This window comes from Larimichthys crocea, chromosome II, assembly GCF_000972845.2.
Source record: "Larimichthys crocea isolate SSNF chromosome II, L_crocea_2.0, whole genome shotgun sequence".
Lineage (NCBI taxonomy): Eukaryota > Metazoa > Chordata > Actinopteri > Sciaenidae > Larimichthys > Larimichthys crocea.
In genome coordinates, this window is record NC_040012.1 from 12534865 (window position 1) to 12554221 (window position 19357).

Sequence of the window (19357 nt, forward strand, 5' to 3'; positions counted from 1 at the left end):
GTTATATGCATGGACTTGATATATGTCTTGTGATATATAACTACATGTAAAAACAGAAGAGAGAAGGTATTTATTTAGTGTAATGGAGTAAAAAGTACAACATTTTGTTTCTCACGTGTAACAAAATGTAAATTGATATAAAATGGAAGTAGTTAAGTAAAATATCTTAAATTTATAAAATTTTCAATATACCATACTCTTGACAGTTATACCAAAATCAGTATGTTTATCCAATCCAAAACTATTTAAAACTTCAAATAACTATCTAATACATGTATCCACACAGCCCATATGATCATAATGTGTTTTACATTGCTCTCTGAATGGCTGACTAGTAATGTATGACGGGTCACAGCTAAATATTCATCTCTATAAACATATCTATCTAAAATACTTGAGTAAACAATTGTGATTATTGGTCTTCACTGGTGAAGCATCATGACAGTATATGGAGTTTTTTTGTGGTTAAGCATGATACATTTTGAGTTGGTGGGTTGTGTTACAGTACATATGAGTCCTTTGTGTGGCTTTGGGTCATGTAGAGTACACACAAAGTGTTGCGTTTACACATATTGGAAGTCAAGGTATCTTGCATTTATATGGCGTACATATAGCTATAACAAATACTACACCAAAGAAACTATCCTATCCAGTTACTATCGTCTTTCTTGAGACAAACATGTTGTGATCCTAGCATAGAAATCCATAATGTTAGGGTTATGCAATGCTCAAGGTGAATGATCTTGTTTATTTGTCTGCCTGATAAGAGGAACCTTCACCAAAGAGACTAGAGGGACAAATAAGGTTTTAGATTGAAAACAGTGTCAAAGCAAAATCTGTCAGCATTACTTCACAAAATAAGTGTTGGCCAAGAACAATCACAGTCTGTTTTTAGTATCACCTGTCATTATCTTATAGCCTATAACTCCTTTGATTATGTCGTGTTACTTATTATGGATGTTTTTCAATTCTACTTCATTGAAACATTTCTTTAAAAAGCAGTATCTATGTCACTGTCATCATAACCTCAAAGATAAAGACACAGATCAGGTTCGGTTGTGCAAAAACAGGGTTGTTTTGATGTACAATTCGCTTTACCTTCCAAAAGTCAATATTGACAACAGACCTCATGAACCTCTATGTACGCACGTCAAGCAGGGTCATCCACCGTTTACAGCAGCTTTGTCAAAAATATTTTATATCTGTCATTATGTCAATCATTAACGCCTCTGGAGGCCAGTTCTCCTTATAAATACTGCTGGTTGGATGAAGTCAGTACATTCATACTGAGCAGTTTGCAGAACAAAGTCCAATTTTATCTGAAGACTGGAGATGCCTGGATTATATGAAAAGCTGATATTGATGGCAGCAGTGTCATCTCTGGCTGTCTTGTCGGTGGTGAGGTCGTCCCCAGTGGTTGGGCTGGAGCCTATCCGCTGTGCCCCCTGTACACAAGAGAAACTGAACGACTGTCCTGCTATCCCAGCAGACTGCCAACAGGTGCTGAGGGAGCCTGGTTGCGGTTGCTGCATGGCCTGCGCTCTGGAGAAAGGAGCATCCTGTGGGGTTCACACAGCCCACTGTCGTGAGGGTCTCCGTTGCACACCAAGGCCAGGCGAGGCAAGGCCGCTCCACGCTCTGACGAGAGGACAGGGGGTCTGCACTGAAGAACAGGGCCAAGGTAGTCTCAGAGTCTGATGGTTTTCTCTGTTCACTGTTAACATTTAAGATCATTAAAGAACATTTAAGTATTATGTTCAACATTAAAGTCATTATCCTTTCTTCAAACTTGTAGTGGAAGCTGATGGAGGGACTGGCCATGCTTCCCTGCACTACCTGTTCGGCCTCAACATTCCTTTTGACCCACAAGACACTGCCGAGGGCCAGGAGAGTATCAAGGCCAAGCTCAATGTCATCCGCAGCAAACTTGAACATCAGGTAAGGAAAAAACATCAGACTCATGATTCAAAGTAATTTACCTTCCTTCCACTAGAGGGAGCACTTGGTTTTGAGGAGCTGTACATTTTTACTTGAGAAATTGAGTTAAATGGGATTAATCTGATTTTGTGTGAATTCTGGGTGTATTTGTTTATATGTGGGTGTAGTTCTTACTGTTGGTCTTCTCTTTTGCACAGGGCCCCTGTCACATTGAACTGCATGCGGCACTGGACACAATAACCAGCTCTCAGCAGAAACTAGGAGAGAGGTTCACAACGTTCTACCTCCCCAACTGTGACAAGCACGGCTTCTACAAGGCCAAGCAGGTGGGACTATTTTGCAAAATAAGATTCATCCCACCTGTTGAAAGTGATTCATCTGAAGCCGAAGGTGATTTACTCATGCGGTTTCTCCATCTCTGCTTCTCTTGCAGTGTGACTCATCTCTGGTTGGGCCGCCCGCTCACTGCTGGTGTGTCTCTCCCTGGAATGGGAAGAAGATTCCGGGATCAAGCGACCTGCCCGGCGGTGACTCAGAGTGTCACCAAGAAGTCACTCACTGAAGGATGGAGTCTGATTGTTACTCACACACAGACACATGGAGAAAAACACATGGACACAAGCAAACAAACATCCTAAGTTAAAATCGGGAAATATTGTGAATCAGCTTGGAACCACCTGATGAACTGACTTCCTTTTACAAAAACAAACTCATTCACACAAAATGTAACATCCTATTTCAGAGGGGGAACTTTCCTCTCATTTTATTTACATTGATGTATGCATCAAGACTTATTTATTCACTACTTGTATATTCTTACTAGCATTAACCATTTGTCATTTTTAGATTTTTTATATGTTTGCCTATTTTTTGCGATTGTAAATAGGGCAATACTGTATACATTTGTGTTTCTGACTAAATAACTCCATTGCTCAAAACCACAGGTCCACAGCTCTGCCAAGCCCTCTTCAGGATCAGTTTTTTTTTTTTTATGAATTCATTCAAAACTGGAGCTGTGCGCGGCACGAAACAACACAGCCGCTCATTCATTCAACATGTTGACATTGTCTGAATGTATCTCCATTGGCGTTTCCTCAATGGGTATTGGGGGAAATACTTAAAGTGCCGCAAGTATGTGCACAGTGGCCAAGCACAAACATATCAGGACTCATCCAAGCCACTGTGAGGTTTGGGATGGGTTGTTCTGCATTTGTCTACCTCTACTAGTCTCTGCAGGTCCACAGGTTTAGCAGAGGATTGCTGAGGGCTCTATTTTCAGCTATACCTTATCACATTAGGGTTTTTTTTTTAGCTATTCTTGCATGTATTCAAGTATTTATTATGAGTCACTCATGTTTATACTTTTGTTTTGCTGTTGAGTTTATGCGCAGTGGAGCAAACTGTTTGTGAGTGCTATTTGCCAGGAATGCTGCTATTCCATTATTGGTTTTGTTGAAACAATGTACATATTGTTCTAATTCTGTGGATGTGCATCCGATTAAAATGTGATTTCCTCATGATTTGACTCATGTTTAAATGTGTTTTCTGCTGTTTTATACATAGTCAAAGCAAGGAGAAGGCAAGATGAAGGGATAAAAAATGAAGATGCAATAACTGGATAATTTTATACTGCCTTTATTAAGTAAAAAATAGACCTCTGAGGGTTGCATTGTACATGCAAACAGCATATTTAGTTAAACCAAGGCAAGTGATGAAAATGATCACCGGCTATACAGAGATCAGAGATAACGGTTTGTGGCCTTTATCCCAAAAAAAATCAGCTTATGCAAAGTGACATCAAGACAGTAACAACCACAGTACAGAGTAAAAGGAGGTGTCCCTCTATCTGTGGCTTGAGATCAAGCATAAAAACTTTATATGCACTGTAGTGTTTGAGCTGCACAGTCCGGCAGTCTAACTCCCTGAGGAGCAAGACGCAACCAGAAAAAACATGGAATTCATAGGAATAGGAATTCATAGTAAGGCACCACATGCTTACTCTGAAAGACATATTCATACATACATACGGTTTATGGTTGTCATGACCACACACAATGTCTTTATAACAAAATCACAAGCATACAAGTTACGGTTACACATCACAAGCATGTACAATGCCACTTAATTGTGCGTAAATGAAGAGCACTCTCATCAATGTTTGTGACAGGTACAAATGTCTCTGTGTTTTTTTAATCAGGATAACACTTCTGAGATCAATTCTCAAAGTGTATCCTGTTCTCTTAAGTTGTCCTGGTTGAGTCAGAGACAAAACAGCTTATGAAGAATCAATCCATCGCAGAAAAGTTCAGACTGTATCTGTGACACGGAGGCTTTTTTCCTCTTCCTCTGTTCCCTTTTGCTCTGCCTCAGAAAAAAGGTCCCACAGGCAACAGATAGAAATAGCAAACATCCATATATCGGCTGAGCCATCTCTTGACCTCTCTCCCAATATCCTCAGTGTCTCCATTTGTTTACAATTCTTCTCGCGCTCACTCCCACCCTCCCTCCCTCTGTCCTGCTCGACTCCTATTGGCTCTCGGAGTTGTAGTACTGGGCGTCTCCTCTCTCCTTCCCATCAAAACCTGGCAAAGGCTGCCCATATTTGTCCACACACCAACAGAAGCCTTGCTTTCTGCCTTTGGATGGACGGCACTGAAAGTGAAGGAAGGGACAAGGTGAAGGGAGGGAAGAGAAATACGGTGGGACAGTGGGGGGGGGCAGCTAAATGTGCAAGATCCAAATGAATATGCAGCATTATGGGTAACAAGCCACTTTACTCAATGAAGTAGAACAGCAATAGTTAAGAGGCATTAATGGTCAGATTGTGCTGAGTCGACGCAGCCTTGGTTATCCAACACACTGTGGTATTTTGAGCTGCTTTTATGGTCTACCTCCTGTTACACACACATATAGAGACCTTTAAGGTAAACAGAAACCTGGTAAAATATTTGCTTAGTCCCGTTTGTGAACAACTGAGAACCAAGATCTATTTTCAGAAGCTGGTGGCCAGTACGAATCATCTGTTGCTGATTATACCCCACAGCTCCAAATTATGGGTACTACAAATGACTTACAGAGTCTGTGGAGCTACCCAAGGGCTGTTATTTTACTGCCAATTTTACTAAAGGTCAACCTCCACTCTAGTAAAACATGCAGCCATTTATTTCAATTCAAGGGCTAAAGCAACTGTGCTGCTGCTCCACAAAGGAGTCAGAGCTGATCAGGAAGGAGGACATCCTGATTCAGTTCATTATTATTCAATATAGCAGCTGGTCCTATGATTTTCTTGTTGTCTGAACACAGTTGCATAGGAAGTATAGGGGGGAGTAGATCCCTGCTATGTGTTCAATTTAGCTGCAAGACAAAGTAGGACAAACTATTTACAGCAATCAACATTTTAAGCACAGTTTACTATAAAAAAAAAAAGGTGCTCCTGCTTCCAGCATTAAATCTGTTCCTGGTAGTGTTTTTTTTTTCTGTGTAAAGACATTTGATGTTATTAAGAGCTGTAATAAGAGATGTTTTTGCTTAAAATCATGCAAAGGTCCAAATTAAACTGACCAAAATGAAATGTCTGCCACTCCTTCAGCGCCTCAGGGCTCAGTGCAGTACACTAGGTCCATTCTACATAAACAAAGACAATGAGCCTGGCGTTGTGAGGCTGGTTATGAGATGATTGCAGGTCAAGGAGAACACTTCCATTAAGCAGGAGGGACTGCTATGTTATAAGTAAAGTTGCCTCAGTGATGCAGTGGCGCGGGAGCCCTTAAGTGCCTCCATATGAATGCGTCAGAACCACTCATTTATTACAACCCGATCGTGGGTGAACCATGTGAGCGTGGGGATGGCTGCAGCTCTATTTCTGTGCATGCTTCTCAAAAGTCCAGCAATTATGAGGGGAGCGCATCGGGTGCCGGTGGCCACCTTGACGTCTGTCTCCCTGGGAGGGTTCCCGTTAAACGGCCATCGTCCCAGCCGTCAACCCCACTGGGGTTTGGCCCCTGTGGTTCATGTCTCCAGAGCCAGTGGCTAGGGTCTACCTCACTGGTGTGGTGGTGCAATGATGAGGCTCTAATAACTACCAATGAATACAGGAGGACAGCTACAAATCTGTAATTGGGCTGCAGGAGACCTAAAGTTTGAGTCACTAGACTTCAGCAGTGAATCTTTCTTAATGCAGCATGTAAAAAAGGATATGCGGGTTTCCCTTTTACATCCTTTTAAACTTGGAAACAAGTTTTTATCAAGTAGATTTTTAAATGATGTGTAGACTCTCAGGAAATTGATGCATGAATCTATATTTTGGCATACAATCAATATCAAATGCTTTTTTTTTTACCTGCTTTTTCTTATAGAAGCCCTTCTTGTCACAGTTTGGTATGCGGAAACCTCTGGGGTTGAGAATGTCTGTAATCTTGAGGCTGCTGAGAATGCTCTCAATCTCTCTCCGACAGGGACCCTACAGTTGAGGGAACACATAAGCAGTTACTGTACTTTGTCCAATACTTAAACATCTCCAGCTCAAACTTCAAGAAACCTGTGTGCTAAGAAAGTGTGCTACCTCATTTTGCAGTGTGATTTTGACATAAATAGTTTTGCTTTAAATAAACACATTAACAAAGCTGGCTCACACACTGCTCTGCCGTAATACCTAAACAATTGTGGCTGCAATATCAAAGAGGTAACGGATGAGAAATGAATTCATCTGACCGAGTTGTAGAGGCTTAACAGTTTGCCAAAGCTGCTTAGGACTCTTACACTTTACAAAAAGGATGGGGGATAAAGTGAATTCTAAAAAGCTCAAAGATGGAGCCAAAAAGCTTGTCCTCAAGTCCAAGTACTCCAGTCACTAATCAAAGCAGCCAGTCAAAGCCCATTACTAGTGTGTGCTCACTTCTCTGGCCAAAGAGAATTTCAAAATAGCAGCAGGGCTTCCCAACAGGCACTCACATAGGCCAATCCATCATTCGTTGGCTCCCAGTACACCCGGCACGCGGACGCCTTGTGGCCAAACAACCGCCTGACCCAGGTCAGCCGCAGGGCCATCGTACCCGCTTGCTGCCATGCCATTCTACTGCTTACGATGCCTGCCAACCATCAGCACCGCTACCCAAAACATTTCATCACCCGCAGGGGGAGAAAAACACCAAAACACAGAGGAAGAGGAAAGAACATTCCTCCAGTATGCTCTGAAGACAGAAAAATATTGGTTGTGGTACTTACATACTCAGGCTCCTGTTTGGTCTCTAGAGAGAAGTTTTGTTGGTCTGTGATGAGTGGTCCTGGGAGCTCCTCCATTTTAAAGCTCTGGGTTCTCTTCTGTTGCTCCCGTCTGAGGACTTCTGACTTGGCAGAGGGGAAAAAGTGGTGAAGCGAAGGTCTCAGGGGTCCCGTGGGTCTGTGGGTGCTGTAAGAGGTTTGAAGGCCTGAGCCTGTAGAATTCCTCTCCTCATCTTGAGTCTCGATATTCTCTGCTAAAGTTTAAAAACAATATATGGTTATTCACAAAATAGTGCAGTGGGATATATAATCTTCCATTTAGGAAGTCTTTTTTTTAATACTGACTCAGACATATTGATTTTTTTTTAGCAAATTTGAAGTCACTTTGAGGGTCATGAGTGATCATTTTCAAAAGCATTTCCTGAGATTATATATATATATCAATTTTGGCAGAAAATGAACTGAAATATGCAAGATGACTACCACCAACTGATTCTGTGTTTTATGTGTTTATACCTTAGACCAGCAATTAGGGACAAATTGAACCTGACATGGGTTTGCACCTCTCTTATGCACCATCAAAGTCTAGCCAGGACTCAAAAATCTTTCAACCTGTCTCATCCTGAACTTTCTCTTTCCATGAATGAAGATCATTTCTGCTTTCTTTGAATGTCATAGACTTGAGAGGTGATTCTTACTCGCAAACTGGCCGTGCATCATAACTCTATTATGATTATCTACCCAAAGTTGACATGATCAATTCTCAGAGGAGTTTGAAGCTTCTTACTAACACATTAGAAGCTTGTAGATTCAGCGAGGGTCATAAATAAAAGTCTGCTGCACATGTTGCAAGATGCGTGTACATTTAAGATGCTCTTAAACCTTAATAAAGAGATGAAGTGAAGTGCGCACAAGGAAACGGTGCACGCACAAGAATTACCTGGCAGTTCATTGACTGGAGGTGTTGGTCTGGCGGTGAGTCGTTTATTAGTCGCGTTCGCACAAATCCCCCGTCCCTCCAGCAGAGCCTGCAGAGGTTTCGTCTCACCGGGCTGATGCTGACAAGTCAGTCCGGAGCCACATCTCCCGGTATAGACGCCGCACGGCTGACCGAAGCTCAGCGCGCAAGTCATGCAGCAGCCGCAGCCTGGCTCACGGACTTTCTCGGCGCAGTCCTTGGGTAAAGGTTTGCACAAAAGCCGCGCTCCAACATCACATGGTTCGCATTTGATAACCGGTCCGACCGCACCTGACCTCCGGGTGAACGATGCCAGGACGAAAGTCATGCAAAGTGCGCGAAAACAGGAATCCATGGTGGCGTCTGAGAGCATATATGGTGTCAAAGTGAGGAAGCGCACTGTCCTACTGTGGTGACTTTTCACTGGGCAGCTTCCCTCTCATTCACATAAAGCCACCGGACAAAACATCTCAATATATAGACCCCAGTGACTGTAGTCACACCCCCGAATAGCTTGTGGTCTACTGATGAATTGCCTCGACTCCGTTATTTCTTTAAAACCATCAAAGCTTAAAGATCCCGGGATGGATAACTTACATGATGTCTCTTTATGATTCATTTTGAATAAAATAAACAAAAATAAAATAAAACAAACCTTTTTCCTTAGCTTAGGAATTTAGTTGAGCTCTTAATATTCTGAATATTTCAGTATATAATGCAGCCATCAGACTATTAGACACATATCAAGGAAATAATCATGTTACTTAAAAGAAACATATTTTTAATGTGTATAAACTCTAAATTTAAAGAGCCCACACACAGAAGAAGGTCCAAGCATCTGCCATGCGCTGATTTATTCATAGGGGGCGCCAACAGTGTATGTGTGTGTTTGTGTGTGTGTGTGTGTGTGTGTGTGTGTGTGTGTGTGTGTGCGTGTGCGTGTGTGTGTGTGTGTGTGTATGTGAGGCATCCTGTGTTTTCTCAAACAGTGACACTTGCAGTAAAATTAGGAAGCTTAAAAGTCCAGTGTGTGATATTTAGGAGGATCTATTGGCAGAAATTGAATATAATATTCATAACTATGTTTTCATTAGTGTATAATCACCTGAAAATATGTTTTTGTTACCTAAAATAAGCTGTTTCAACTACAGAGGGTGCGGAGTCCGCCATGCTGAACCGTCATGTTTCTACAGTTGCCCAGAACGGACAAACCAAACCAAAGTGTAGAGCGTTTTATTTTTTTTGCATGTTTCACAGCCACCATAATTTCTTCTTCATGCATGAGGCGAGGGGTTTCAGTTGGTTGTCGTCTGTAGTCTTACACATTAGTCCTTTAAATGGCCTCATCTGCTATATGTTTGCTTGGTTGCATATGTCTTTAGTGCTGCTAAATACATAAACACACAAAAGTGTACAGATTAGTTATGTGTGTGTGTGGCCCTTTATCTGGTTTAAGCGCATAAAATGTGACCAATCCATCCATAAGATGATTATTTCAAGCTTGGAAATCAGCTACAATAGTGCAGCAACAGATGACTGTAAGAACTGATACAAAACCATCAGTGGAATTTAACTAAGTACATTTGCTCAAGTACTTAAGTACTACTTTGTGGTGTTTGTATGCCACTGAGCCTCGCTTCAAAAGGCTGCGAATAAGTAGCATTAAACCATGCTCAGTTGCGGACTTGATTGTTTGCAGGACTGAGTATTACAAATGGGACAAAGGTGATCGAATTGATGGGATTTTATTCTAACAGGTTTCATGTAGGCCAGATGAAAGTAAAAATATAATTCAGTCCTGCTGCTATCAGTCTGCAGCCAGTTTTGTTCAAAGCATAAATCCGCCAGCCAAATGTAAGTCAAGGTGACCTGTCCATATGGTATTCAGTGTGCAAAAACTGCACCTCATGTACTTGTTACTCACACATACAGTAAAACAGTGGTCTCTGAACTTGTTGTTAGGATGTGTGACATAGTTGGGCCTGTTCTAGTCATTTGTCAGCGCTACAAAGCAGACCTTAAAATAAGGACACATACCACACATGTAAGTGAGAAAATTCCTGAGTAATTACATCTGTAGCATTTTTTAACTCCACTATTAATTGGTTACAGATGAGCGAGGGAATACACCGGCACAAAATGTCCAAAATACCTCAAAAGAATAACAGCAGAAAAAGTTGAGGTGTACAGTTCCTTTTTTTTTTGCTTTTGAAATTTCTTGGACACCAATGTGAAATCAGTTGCCAACAAGCCCTGGCGTACTGCCGCCTGTTAACAGACAGGTCTACAGCAGAGCAGTGCTCAGTGGAATGCCAAACATTTGTTTCATAAGATGAAAAAAAGCCTGCTGATTTTCCTCCCTCTCCTCCGCTCAGAGCTCTTTGGAAGGGGGTCTCTCAGCCACCTGTGCATATTCAGCATAGCAGAGGAGAGCGTCGGGCACAGGGAGCAATGTACTGAAGGAATGTCGTCCCGCAGAGCAGCCACTCAATAAAGAGGGAGTGTGAAGAATTCGCTTTTGCACACACAGGATATTACTGTACATGTGTTTAACATAACCTGCTGTCAAAGGCTACACTAGCCTGCAACTGCTTGTCAAATCCTAATCCAGAGCAATTTTCCACTGTTTTAAGATGATTTGGACAAATCGGATGCGCTCGCTTGAAGCTGTGAGAGTGGTCTGCATTGGCTCCAGCAGACGTGCTTGTAGCTTACTGTAGCTTATTGCACTGAAGCCTTTGGAATGCCTGGTTCTTGATGTCACCCATATTCTCAGTTTCATCTTAAATCTTATAAACACCATATCTTGCTGTTATGCATTAGTTGGAGCAGTTCTATTCATAATTCTGCTTTTATTGTATTTCTATCCCTGCATTAACGTCAATTATTAAAGGCTGTCACAGCATTGAAAAATATTATTTTAAGACATGTAACACCAGTGTGTGAATTGCATGTGATATGTGTAGTTCATTTGGAAAGTATGTTTGTGTGTGTGTGTGTTTGGTGAACTGACCTTTAAAGGTCCAGTGTGTCAGATTTAGAGGGCTCTATTTACAGAATATGACAGAAATGAAATAAAATATGCATGACTTTATTTTTTATTATAGTGTATGATCACCTGAAAATAAGAATTGTTATGTTTTTGTGACTTTAGATTTTTCTACAGGGTCCTCTTCCATGGAGTCACCGCCATGTTTCTACAGTGAACCAGAACAGTTCAAGTAAACACAGCCACCGTACTATCTCCCTTATGCTATGAAGGAGATGGTGAGTTGAAGGGGTTGCAATCAGCAACCACAAACCTAGATGTGACTAAATCCTACACACTGGTCCTTTAATCAGATTTATGTGAATGTACAGTTCCCTTTAAAAAACGAATTGCCTCCTTCACTTGAGTTAATCACAGGCAGGGAAAAAAAGAATGTAGTTTATATTACTGATGTATGATCAGAGCGCCTTATTAGCATTCCTTTCATTAAAATGTACTGTGATGTATTACATAGAGGGGATGGGGTTACTGTAGTGACAGAGAAAAGCACAAGAATCTGCAGCAAAGGCCAAAGCTCACAGAGTGAAAAGCACATAGTTTAATCAGCTGGAGGTCTGCAGAACATGTCTGGGTTAACCCAGGATATGTGTGTGTGTGTGTTTGTGTGTGTGTGTGTGTGTGTGTGTGTGTGTGTGTGTGTGTGTGCCCCTCACTCTGAAACACCAACCAACTCTCTGCCCATTCTTACCTGCTGGAATTTGGAGTGGCAGTGGGGGTCTGTGTGTGTGTGTGTGTGTGTGTGTGTGTGTGTGTGTGTGTGTGTGTGTGTGTGTGTGTGTGGATAGAGTAGAGTAGAGAGTGTATGGATACATATTGTATGTAGGTGTGTTAGAGTAAGAGGGGAGGGTTGGGGCTGTTTAGGAATGAGACTGCCACAGATCACATGACAAGTCCAGTACGGTTACTGGTATTGTTTTTCCCCCTGTAGTCTCATGGCAATCTTTCATATAATTGCCCCTGTCTGAGGGCTTTTTTGAGCAGGCCATCATCACAGATAAATTGGACACAAAGGTCTTTATTATGATTAATATGATCATCTTTTTTTCCTTTGATTCTATTCTGCCTGGCACCTACACAAGGCTTCAACAATTATCCGATTATTGGATGTGGTTTGAACAGTGGACAAACTAAGGAGCCAAAAAGGGCAAAGGCCATCTTTCATGTAATTCCAGGGTCGGTTAATTATTTTTTTGGAGTGGTCTGTTCGTGGAACTGTCATGGTCCCCATTTCTGGAGGCTTGGCCCCTGAGGCAGTCTAAGGCTATAATTAGGCCAGAGCGAAGTGGAGGACGGAGAGAGAGGAACTCTCAGCACTCAGCCTGACGGATTGCAGAGTGCTCGGAAGTGGGCTGAGAGTGGCGCCGTTCACTTTGGGCCCCGAATCCCCCCCTCCCCAGACAGTATCACTTCCTATGTCTGTATTTCTCTGTCTCGTATACAGTAGTTGAATGTAGTCACACATGTATGTACATATCCTCACGTGTGCTAAACATGTTGATTCGCACTCTCTTTCATTCACTCTGTCACTGAGCCCTGTGATTTAAGAGCCATAGTAAATGATTTATATGGCATAAGCATGATTTTAATGTAAACTGTCTGTTTCTAACAGTACAACTTCATTCATGCTACTTTTATCTTCTTCTTTTTTTCAGAGACCTGCAATCAAATGATTTAAACACAAATGAAACAGAAAACTACATGTAATTTATTCTTGCACGGTCATGTATCATTTTCTCACGGACACCAACACACCATTACTCATCATAAACAAAGACGAAATTATAGTCGGTGGAGGAGGGAATATCCCTTGTAGATGCAGGGCCTACAATGCTCCGTTTATTTTAGAAGTGATGGTGGTCTGCGGTTGCAACAAGTGGTTTAATGCTGAAAAGACAGTTATCACAGTCAGTGGCCTCTGACAGATTCACCCAGCTAATGTAATTCATTTCTATAGTATCAATACACAGTATCAGATTTATTATTTCTATTATTTATTATTCATCCTGCTCAGTTGTCTTTGTCTTTAAGGCCAGTTATTCTCTATCAGGATCCAGGCCAGTGGTTCTTAACCTGGGTTCAATCGAACCCTAGGGGTTCGGTGAGTCAGTCTCAGGGGTTCGGTGGAGCCTCCGCCCTGGAATTTTTTATACCATTTGTTACAACATATCTTTGTGAGCAATCGTTTTTTGAGGATGCTGGACATAAAAACTAAGAAAAGGAACAGACTTTGCTGTGAAAATGACATGAGACTGGCACTTGCCAAGGTGAAGCCACGCATATCTGAACTGGTCTCTCAAAGGCAACAGCAGAAGTCACACTGAGGTAAGTTGTTGTGAGTTCATGCACTGTGTTGGTTTTGTTATTTGAACAAGGTGATGTTAATGCATGGTTCATTTTGTGCACCAGTAAAAAAAATCATATTTTATTTTCTACTAAAGAAGGGTTCGGTGAATGAGCATATGAAACTGGTGGGGTTCGGTACCTCCAACAAGGTTAAGAACCACTGATCCAGGCAGTATGTGGGGCAAGCTGGTTGGTATTGACGAAAGTGTAGTGAGGTGTATCTGATAGGGCCCAGTGGGTAAATCGAAGCCAAACACCTTTGCACGAATTACATATTCACATCACAAAGGCAGCACTTAACATTGCTGCTTATTGTTTCCAGTACAGTGACCTCACCAGTGGCCTGTTGAGACCCCTCCACTGTCAGTGTCAGCTGAGCTCTGTAAACTTGCTACTCCCCAGTCAGACAGAAATACTGTTTTGGCGTCTCTGTGTATGTTACAGAAATACTTTACCATCCATTTTTCAAGAGTCTTTATTGCTTTACTCATCAACAACTAAAGATCCATTAATGGCACTGGGTATCATCCTGGCCTGACCTTACATGGCGCGATATGAAAGCCCGCAATTAATCTCGCAGCGTGTTTTGAGGCTTCACTGTCTGCTGAAAGCCAAACAGGGGCCTCAAATTGTGCAGCCATCCCAGAACCCACTTTCTATTTTTGCTCCCCAACCTTTATTCTGCTTCGGAGGAAAAAAAAGATGAGCTCTGCCCCTCTAATTAAGTGGCCGTAAAAATGCTGTCGAGCTGGGGTGCCGGGGGAATGAGAATGAGCTCTCTCAGCCTGATAAACGGGGTCTTTCACCTCCACATTATCTGCAAAGTGAAACTTGATTGGCTTTAGCCTGCTAGAAGAGACTGGTGTAAATCTGGGAAGTTTATTGGAAAGCTGGTATTGGTTGAGACAGGCATACTGTGACAGGCTTAATCAGTGTCTGTTATGGGTCCTTGCTCCGGTCAGGAATGTCAACACAATAGCAGTGATTATATTACAGAGACTCATCAGCGTTCGCCATATGAAGGTTAAGGGTTGGAAAATAAGCCTAACTCTACTCTCTGGCATCTCTTTGTCTGCTTTTCCTTTGAGTACTTTTCCTATGTCATTAATCAGCTTGGTAATATATTAAATATTAAGACATATAAATCATGTTTGATGAGGAATCATTGCAGTATTGAATCAGGCCTCCATAGCTCCCTCATGCTCACACACACTGTTATTACCTGTTTGAAATATTGTCTCTCCTGACAGGTTCCTCTGTAGTCTAATAATGCTGCTTGTTTTTTTGTTTTTTTTTTGGACTTTCCCCGGCTTCTTTTATTTCGAGACCACTCTGCACTAAATAACAGAGGAAGACGGGCTCTGGGCTCTCTGCAGTCACCACACCTGGGCCTTCGCTTCCTTCCTGCCCTCCCCGGGAATTCTTCACTTTCACCACCTGCAGAAGGACAGTAGTGAGGGGGGAGGAGGGAGGGTCTACCCCATTACACCTTTCCTCCTTCCTTGGCTAGGCTCTGCAATTTTATTCCCTCTCAGCACCATTACAGCAACTTGTCCGGGCCTGTGTGGAGGTAAAATTCTCTTTTACTGCACTTCACAAATGAGACCGTGGACGTGTGTGATTTTGGAGCTGTGCATATGCACTGAGAAAGAAAGGCACAGATGGGTGTGTGTGTCAGCATTATTAAAAGATGTAGTAGTGACCCACTTAAGTCTGTCACCGTTACATTTTACCTTTAAGCTACAGTTAAGAAAGTTTAACCGAGGAAAATAAGCCACGTCACTAAACCAACTTATGCAGGTTCAACTGTGTTGTGTTGGTAGTGTCCTCTGCTGGCTGCAAATTGAACTGAAGTTCTTCTTTTTTCTAGAATAACAATAAAGCAGAGTTCCCCTCATTACTGACCCCAGGGCAGTAGTGTCAAGATCTGCTTACTTTTCCAATCCTCTTTTGTATGGAGAGATTAGCTACTCTTGGAAGACACTCAAGTTAGAAACCTGTCTGTGACTAATACTCCAGTTGTTGTGGTTGAGATTTGAGACCAGGTCTGACCTATGCATCATGTTTTTGGTTCAGCAGTTTGCTTAACCCTTTACACAGCATTATAGATGCAGCAAAACACAGAGCTTTTAGAAACTCTTTTATAAAAACTCCCCTAAAATGTCAGAAACCAAACTTTAATACCTGTTGCCAATTTCAATAAAGTAATAAACTAAACATTTAAGGAAAAAAACAATAAAATGTTAGTTATATGAAATAATACACAAGACCTCTTTGAAGGTTCCATTTTGTAATCAGAGAGCTTCAATACACAAATATAAGAAAAACTACTGAAGTGAAACCAAACAAGTAAACATTTACAACCTTAGCTAACTAGAAATAAGAAGACTAATACCACTCTGCCTGATTGCAAGCTGAATATGACACTAGTACCACCAGCAGAGTGCTAACTTAGCTTAGCACAAAGACTGGAAACAGGGGGACAAAGCTAGCCTGGCTCTGTCCGGAGGTAACAAAATCCGCCAGTGCCACTCTAAAAATGACCAATTATCACATAACCTTTTTTTTTTACTGACAATGATTGTATCTTGTTTGTTTAATCTGTAAAAACAAAGTGTAAATCACTGACAAAAGGTCATTTGTCTCAACCGGTTGCCTGGCAACAATCTGCTGCCTATGTAGAACTTTTTAATAGATAGTCAAAATTAAATAAATGTTTCATTTTGTTTATTTACAGAACACAACAAACAATGCGATGTCAATATACACATAAACTGTTCACATGTAGCATGTTATACACATAAGCACAGTATTGTATGAGAAAAGTATGAGGTACAGTCAAATAATAGGTCATGATAACAAGATGTGTACATAATCAATGGAAGAATATCGACAGAGCTGTATTGTGGTGGTAGGTCCCTCTCTCTGGATAAAAATCGCTGCCCAACACAAAAAGCTGAAAGGAATCAAGATTTATGGTCATCATCTCATATACGATGTCAACAAGCACTTAACTGGGGTAATAAACAGCTTAATCCCAGAGCAAGTACAAACCGACAGATGACTAATGGAGAATAGGTCAAATCCTAAATTTATTTGTGCAATTCCAACACTGAGAGCTTTTCTTTCTTCTTGTAAAAGACCAACGCAATTACAGCATTATTTTCCTCTCTATATAGCAGCCTATGCATTCAAAAAAAGAAATCATATTACATGCACAAAATTGAGGACAATGATACAGTTTTGATTCTGAAACACTGCAGTGCTGTTATTATGCCCCCAAAGAGGGTATACAGAGTACAAATTTGGCAGCTGAGTGGAATACCACTTGTACTATCTTCTACGCAAAAGTACTGATGTGTTTTTAACCGTGTTAAGTCAATATATATATATATTAGGGTTTAATTAAAATATTTTCTATGGTTTCTCTCATTTCAACACACGCACTCGCACACGTTCATAAAAATGTTGCAGACAGCTTTAAAAGTGGTCATATTCACATACATCTTAAGGAGGAAGTAATTGAACAGGTTCAGAGAAGCCACATGCTGCACATGTACAGAAGGCCATGGTTTAAAAAAATAAAATTTTACATTGCATAGATGAAATTAAGATAAACCTGTATGTGAGGTTGCCGTTCCCATAGTCCAAATTATACATATTTTCTGCACTCGATTTCCACATTTTTCACTCAACAACAAAATACTGCATGCTGGACTAGTGCAGCACAGAGGTACCTCTACATCGGCTACAACTTTACAGACTGTTAATAGCTTGAATGAAGTTTGTTTTGGTTAAATATTAGAAAAAAAAATACATGCAACAAGGTAACATTTTCACGATCTCTCCATAAAACTCATACAAACAAATAAAAGCAGCCTTGGTTTTGTGTGTTATGTCCTTAAAATATGTTGAGATGAATATCTAACTGTATAAGACATTACAGTTTTAAACCAGTAACAAAATGATTACACATTTCTTATGATTTAGTGTTTTTCTTACTTGGATACTTTACAGTTCATTTTACAGGAAAGAAAGAGAACATAATAGAAGGGAATTTATATTTTTATATTAAAAGAAGGCCTCGTTAAATGTGTTGATAAGTGGTCGTTATATATGCAACATCCAGTTAAAATCCAGGGTTAATGTCCACATCATCACCATCTTCGGTCCTTAGATTTTTTTTCTTGTCAGTCTTTATTTCTTGTTTCTAGTCTCAGTAAAAAAGTCTGTCCAGGTGATCAGCTCAGCCCGAGGAAGGCCTACTTACTCTTCTGTGAGCCAATCATAACCTTGGAGACAAAGTTGACAATGGCGCTCGCTGGTTGCTCAGGGTCATGCTCTGCAAACAGGTGACATACATTGTCCATGGAAGTGCCAGTTTTCCTCGCCACAAAGCCAAAGATCCTGCAGAGGTGGAGCAAACTAGTTAATAGCAGCGCTGTCATCTGCCTCAAACAGACTATGTCACTTTAAAAATAACTGCTTTAATGCTGCTCTGGTTGTAGCAATGTGATAATAATAATAATAATAATAATAATAATGAAAATGTACTTACTTTGCTGAAGGGCAGCCATCTTTTTTCCACCTGTGAGCAGTAAAAAGGGGATAATGTTACTGACTTTGTAGGACTTGTTAAAGACTGTGAGCCATGCCAAGTCTTAACTGACATGTGTTCAAACTTTCAATCAGCAATACTCACTTTCTATCTTGAGGGTCCAATGCACAAAATATGACCGTATTGACATTGTAATGCCTCCTGAAGAACAGCCTAAAAAGGAAACAAAGGGGGGTGGTTATTGTGGGGGGAAAAAGGTCTCCACATGTATATATATGGTGTGAATATGCCTGCATGGTACTCACTTCCTCTGGTTGTCAGTGAGTGTGATTCCCTGGGAGGACACCTTGAAGTGGACTACAGTGGAGGCTGGTGGAGGGTTGGAGTTTAGGGTCATACTGGTGGCTTTCTGCACCGCTTGGACGCCTGTTAGTGACTCCATCTCCACGGAGCATAGGTACCACACATTACAGGCTACAGGAGCACACAGATTTATATTACACATGGATCACATCTGCCGAGTGCAAATAACTATGGAGCAAATACATTTGGTGACTCAGTCCCACGATCCATAATAACAGGGCAAGGAGAAGTGTGTGTGTGTGTGTGTGTGTGTGTGTGTGTGGTTAGGTGTGGATGCGCTCATTTCCAAAAGTGTCACAGAACTGTCAGTGTTTACGCACGGTGCCATCATCGCTTTGTCATAATGTTTATTCCCAGCAAGTGATCTTACCTGCCCCCTGTTTTAGCAGCTCGGCAGCAGAGTTGGTGACTGTTTGTGAGGTAGTCTCCACAACATCTTCAAGAGGATCTTTGAGCAAGAAAAGCAGAAAACGTCAGCAAGATTATTTAGCTGAAACCACAACAGCTACATCGACAAATAAATGTCCAGACAGCTTAGCAGAGCTGTGCCACAACTAAATAATGTTCATTTTCTATTCTGACCATAATCCTCCTATACAAAATCAGGTCTGTGACAGCGTGTTTATTGTTTACCTCGGTCAGGTATGATGAGTTTGCAGGGCAGGGCCAAAGGAGTGATTGAATGTTGGCAGACGAGCGCGGTTAAGCTTCCTGTAAAATAAAATATCAAATTAATATCAGTTAGACCTGAAGCTTTATTGACAAATCAGTGTTTTTAATACTGTAATCCACTGTTTACATTTAATGTCTGCAACTTTTGCATATATAATTATACAATGTATATGTAAGAGGGGAAAAAAGGGATACTGCAAAGATTTTCCCAAAAGTAAGATAAAATGATGATCGATGGAATGATCCACCTTTTGAT

At 41.2% G+C, this 19357-nt stretch overlaps 3 protein-coding genes across 4 annotated transcripts in view; 1 reads left to right on the top strand and 2 right to left on the bottom strand.

The window, feature by feature from the left end:
• The first annotated feature begins 1269 nt into the window (after positions 1–1269).
• LOC104929331 (insulin-like growth factor-binding protein 1) lies at positions 1270–3458 on the top strand. The gene is made up of 4 exons (XM_010743822.3): positions 1270–1681; positions 1796–1938; positions 2136–2264; positions 2372–3458. Exons 1-4 carry the CDS (start codon positions 1333–1335, stop codon positions 2498–2500), a joined length of 750 nt encoding a protein of 249 aa, XP_010742124.3. The 5' UTR covers positions 1270–1332; the 3' UTR covers positions 2501–3458.
• Positions 3459–4457: 999 nt separating this feature from the next.
• Positions 4458–8580, bottom strand: LOC104929330 (insulin-like growth factor-binding protein 3). Its single transcript, XM_010743820.3, has 4 exons — positions 8099–8580; positions 7162–7412; positions 6278–6397; positions 4458–4590 (listed from the first exon to the last, which is right to left on the bottom strand). Exons 1-4 carry the CDS (start codon positions 8487–8489, stop codon positions 4465–4467), a joined length of 888 nt encoding a protein of 295 aa, XP_010742122.1. The 5' UTR covers positions 8490–8580; the 3' UTR covers positions 4458–4464.
• Positions 8581–16229: 7649 nt separating this feature from the next.
• Positions 16230–19357, bottom strand: part of tns3 (tensin 3) — a 32556-nt gene continuing 29428 nt past the window's right edge. For both annotated transcript variants that reach the window (XM_019262256.2, XM_010743819.3), the window contains exons 22-27: positions 19063–19140; positions 18800–18877; positions 18372–18540; positions 18211–18279; positions 18067–18096; positions 16230–17915 (exon numbers count right to left, since the gene is read on the bottom strand). In XM_019262256.2, coding sequence (XP_019117801.1) covers positions 17771–17915; positions 18067–18096; positions 18211–18279; positions 18372–18540; positions 18800–18877; positions 19063–19140 — 569 coding nt within the window. In that variant the 3' untranslated portion in view covers positions 16230–17770. The remainder of the gene's footprint in view (positions 17916–18066; positions 18097–18210; positions 18280–18371; positions 18541–18799; positions 18878–19062; positions 19141–19357) is intronic.

Coding starts and splice junctions, on each gene's coding strand:
- LOC104929331 (XM_010743822.3), top strand. CDS start 1,333: ATGCCTGGATTATATGAAAAGCTGATATTGATGGCAGCAGTGTCATCT. Junction 1,682..1,795: donor CACTGAAGAACAGGGCCAAG/GTAGTCTCAGAG, acceptor TCAAACTTGTAG/TGGAAGCTGATGGAGGGACT. Junction 2,265..2,371: donor GCTTCTACAAGGCCAAGCAG/GTGGGACTATTT, acceptor CTTCTCTTGCAG/TGTGACTCATCTCTGGTTGG.
- LOC104929330 (XM_010743820.3), bottom strand. CDS start 8,489: ATGCTCTCAGACGCCACCATGGATTCCTGTTTTCGCGCACTTTGCATG. Junction 7,413..8,098: donor TCCAGTCAATGAACTGCCAG/GTAATTCTTGTG, acceptor TTTAAACTTTAG/CAGAGAATATCGAGACTCAA. Junction 6,398..7,161: donor CCAAACAGGAGCCTGAGTAT/GTAAGTACCACA, acceptor CCTCAACTGTAG/GGTCCCTGTCGGAGAGAGAT.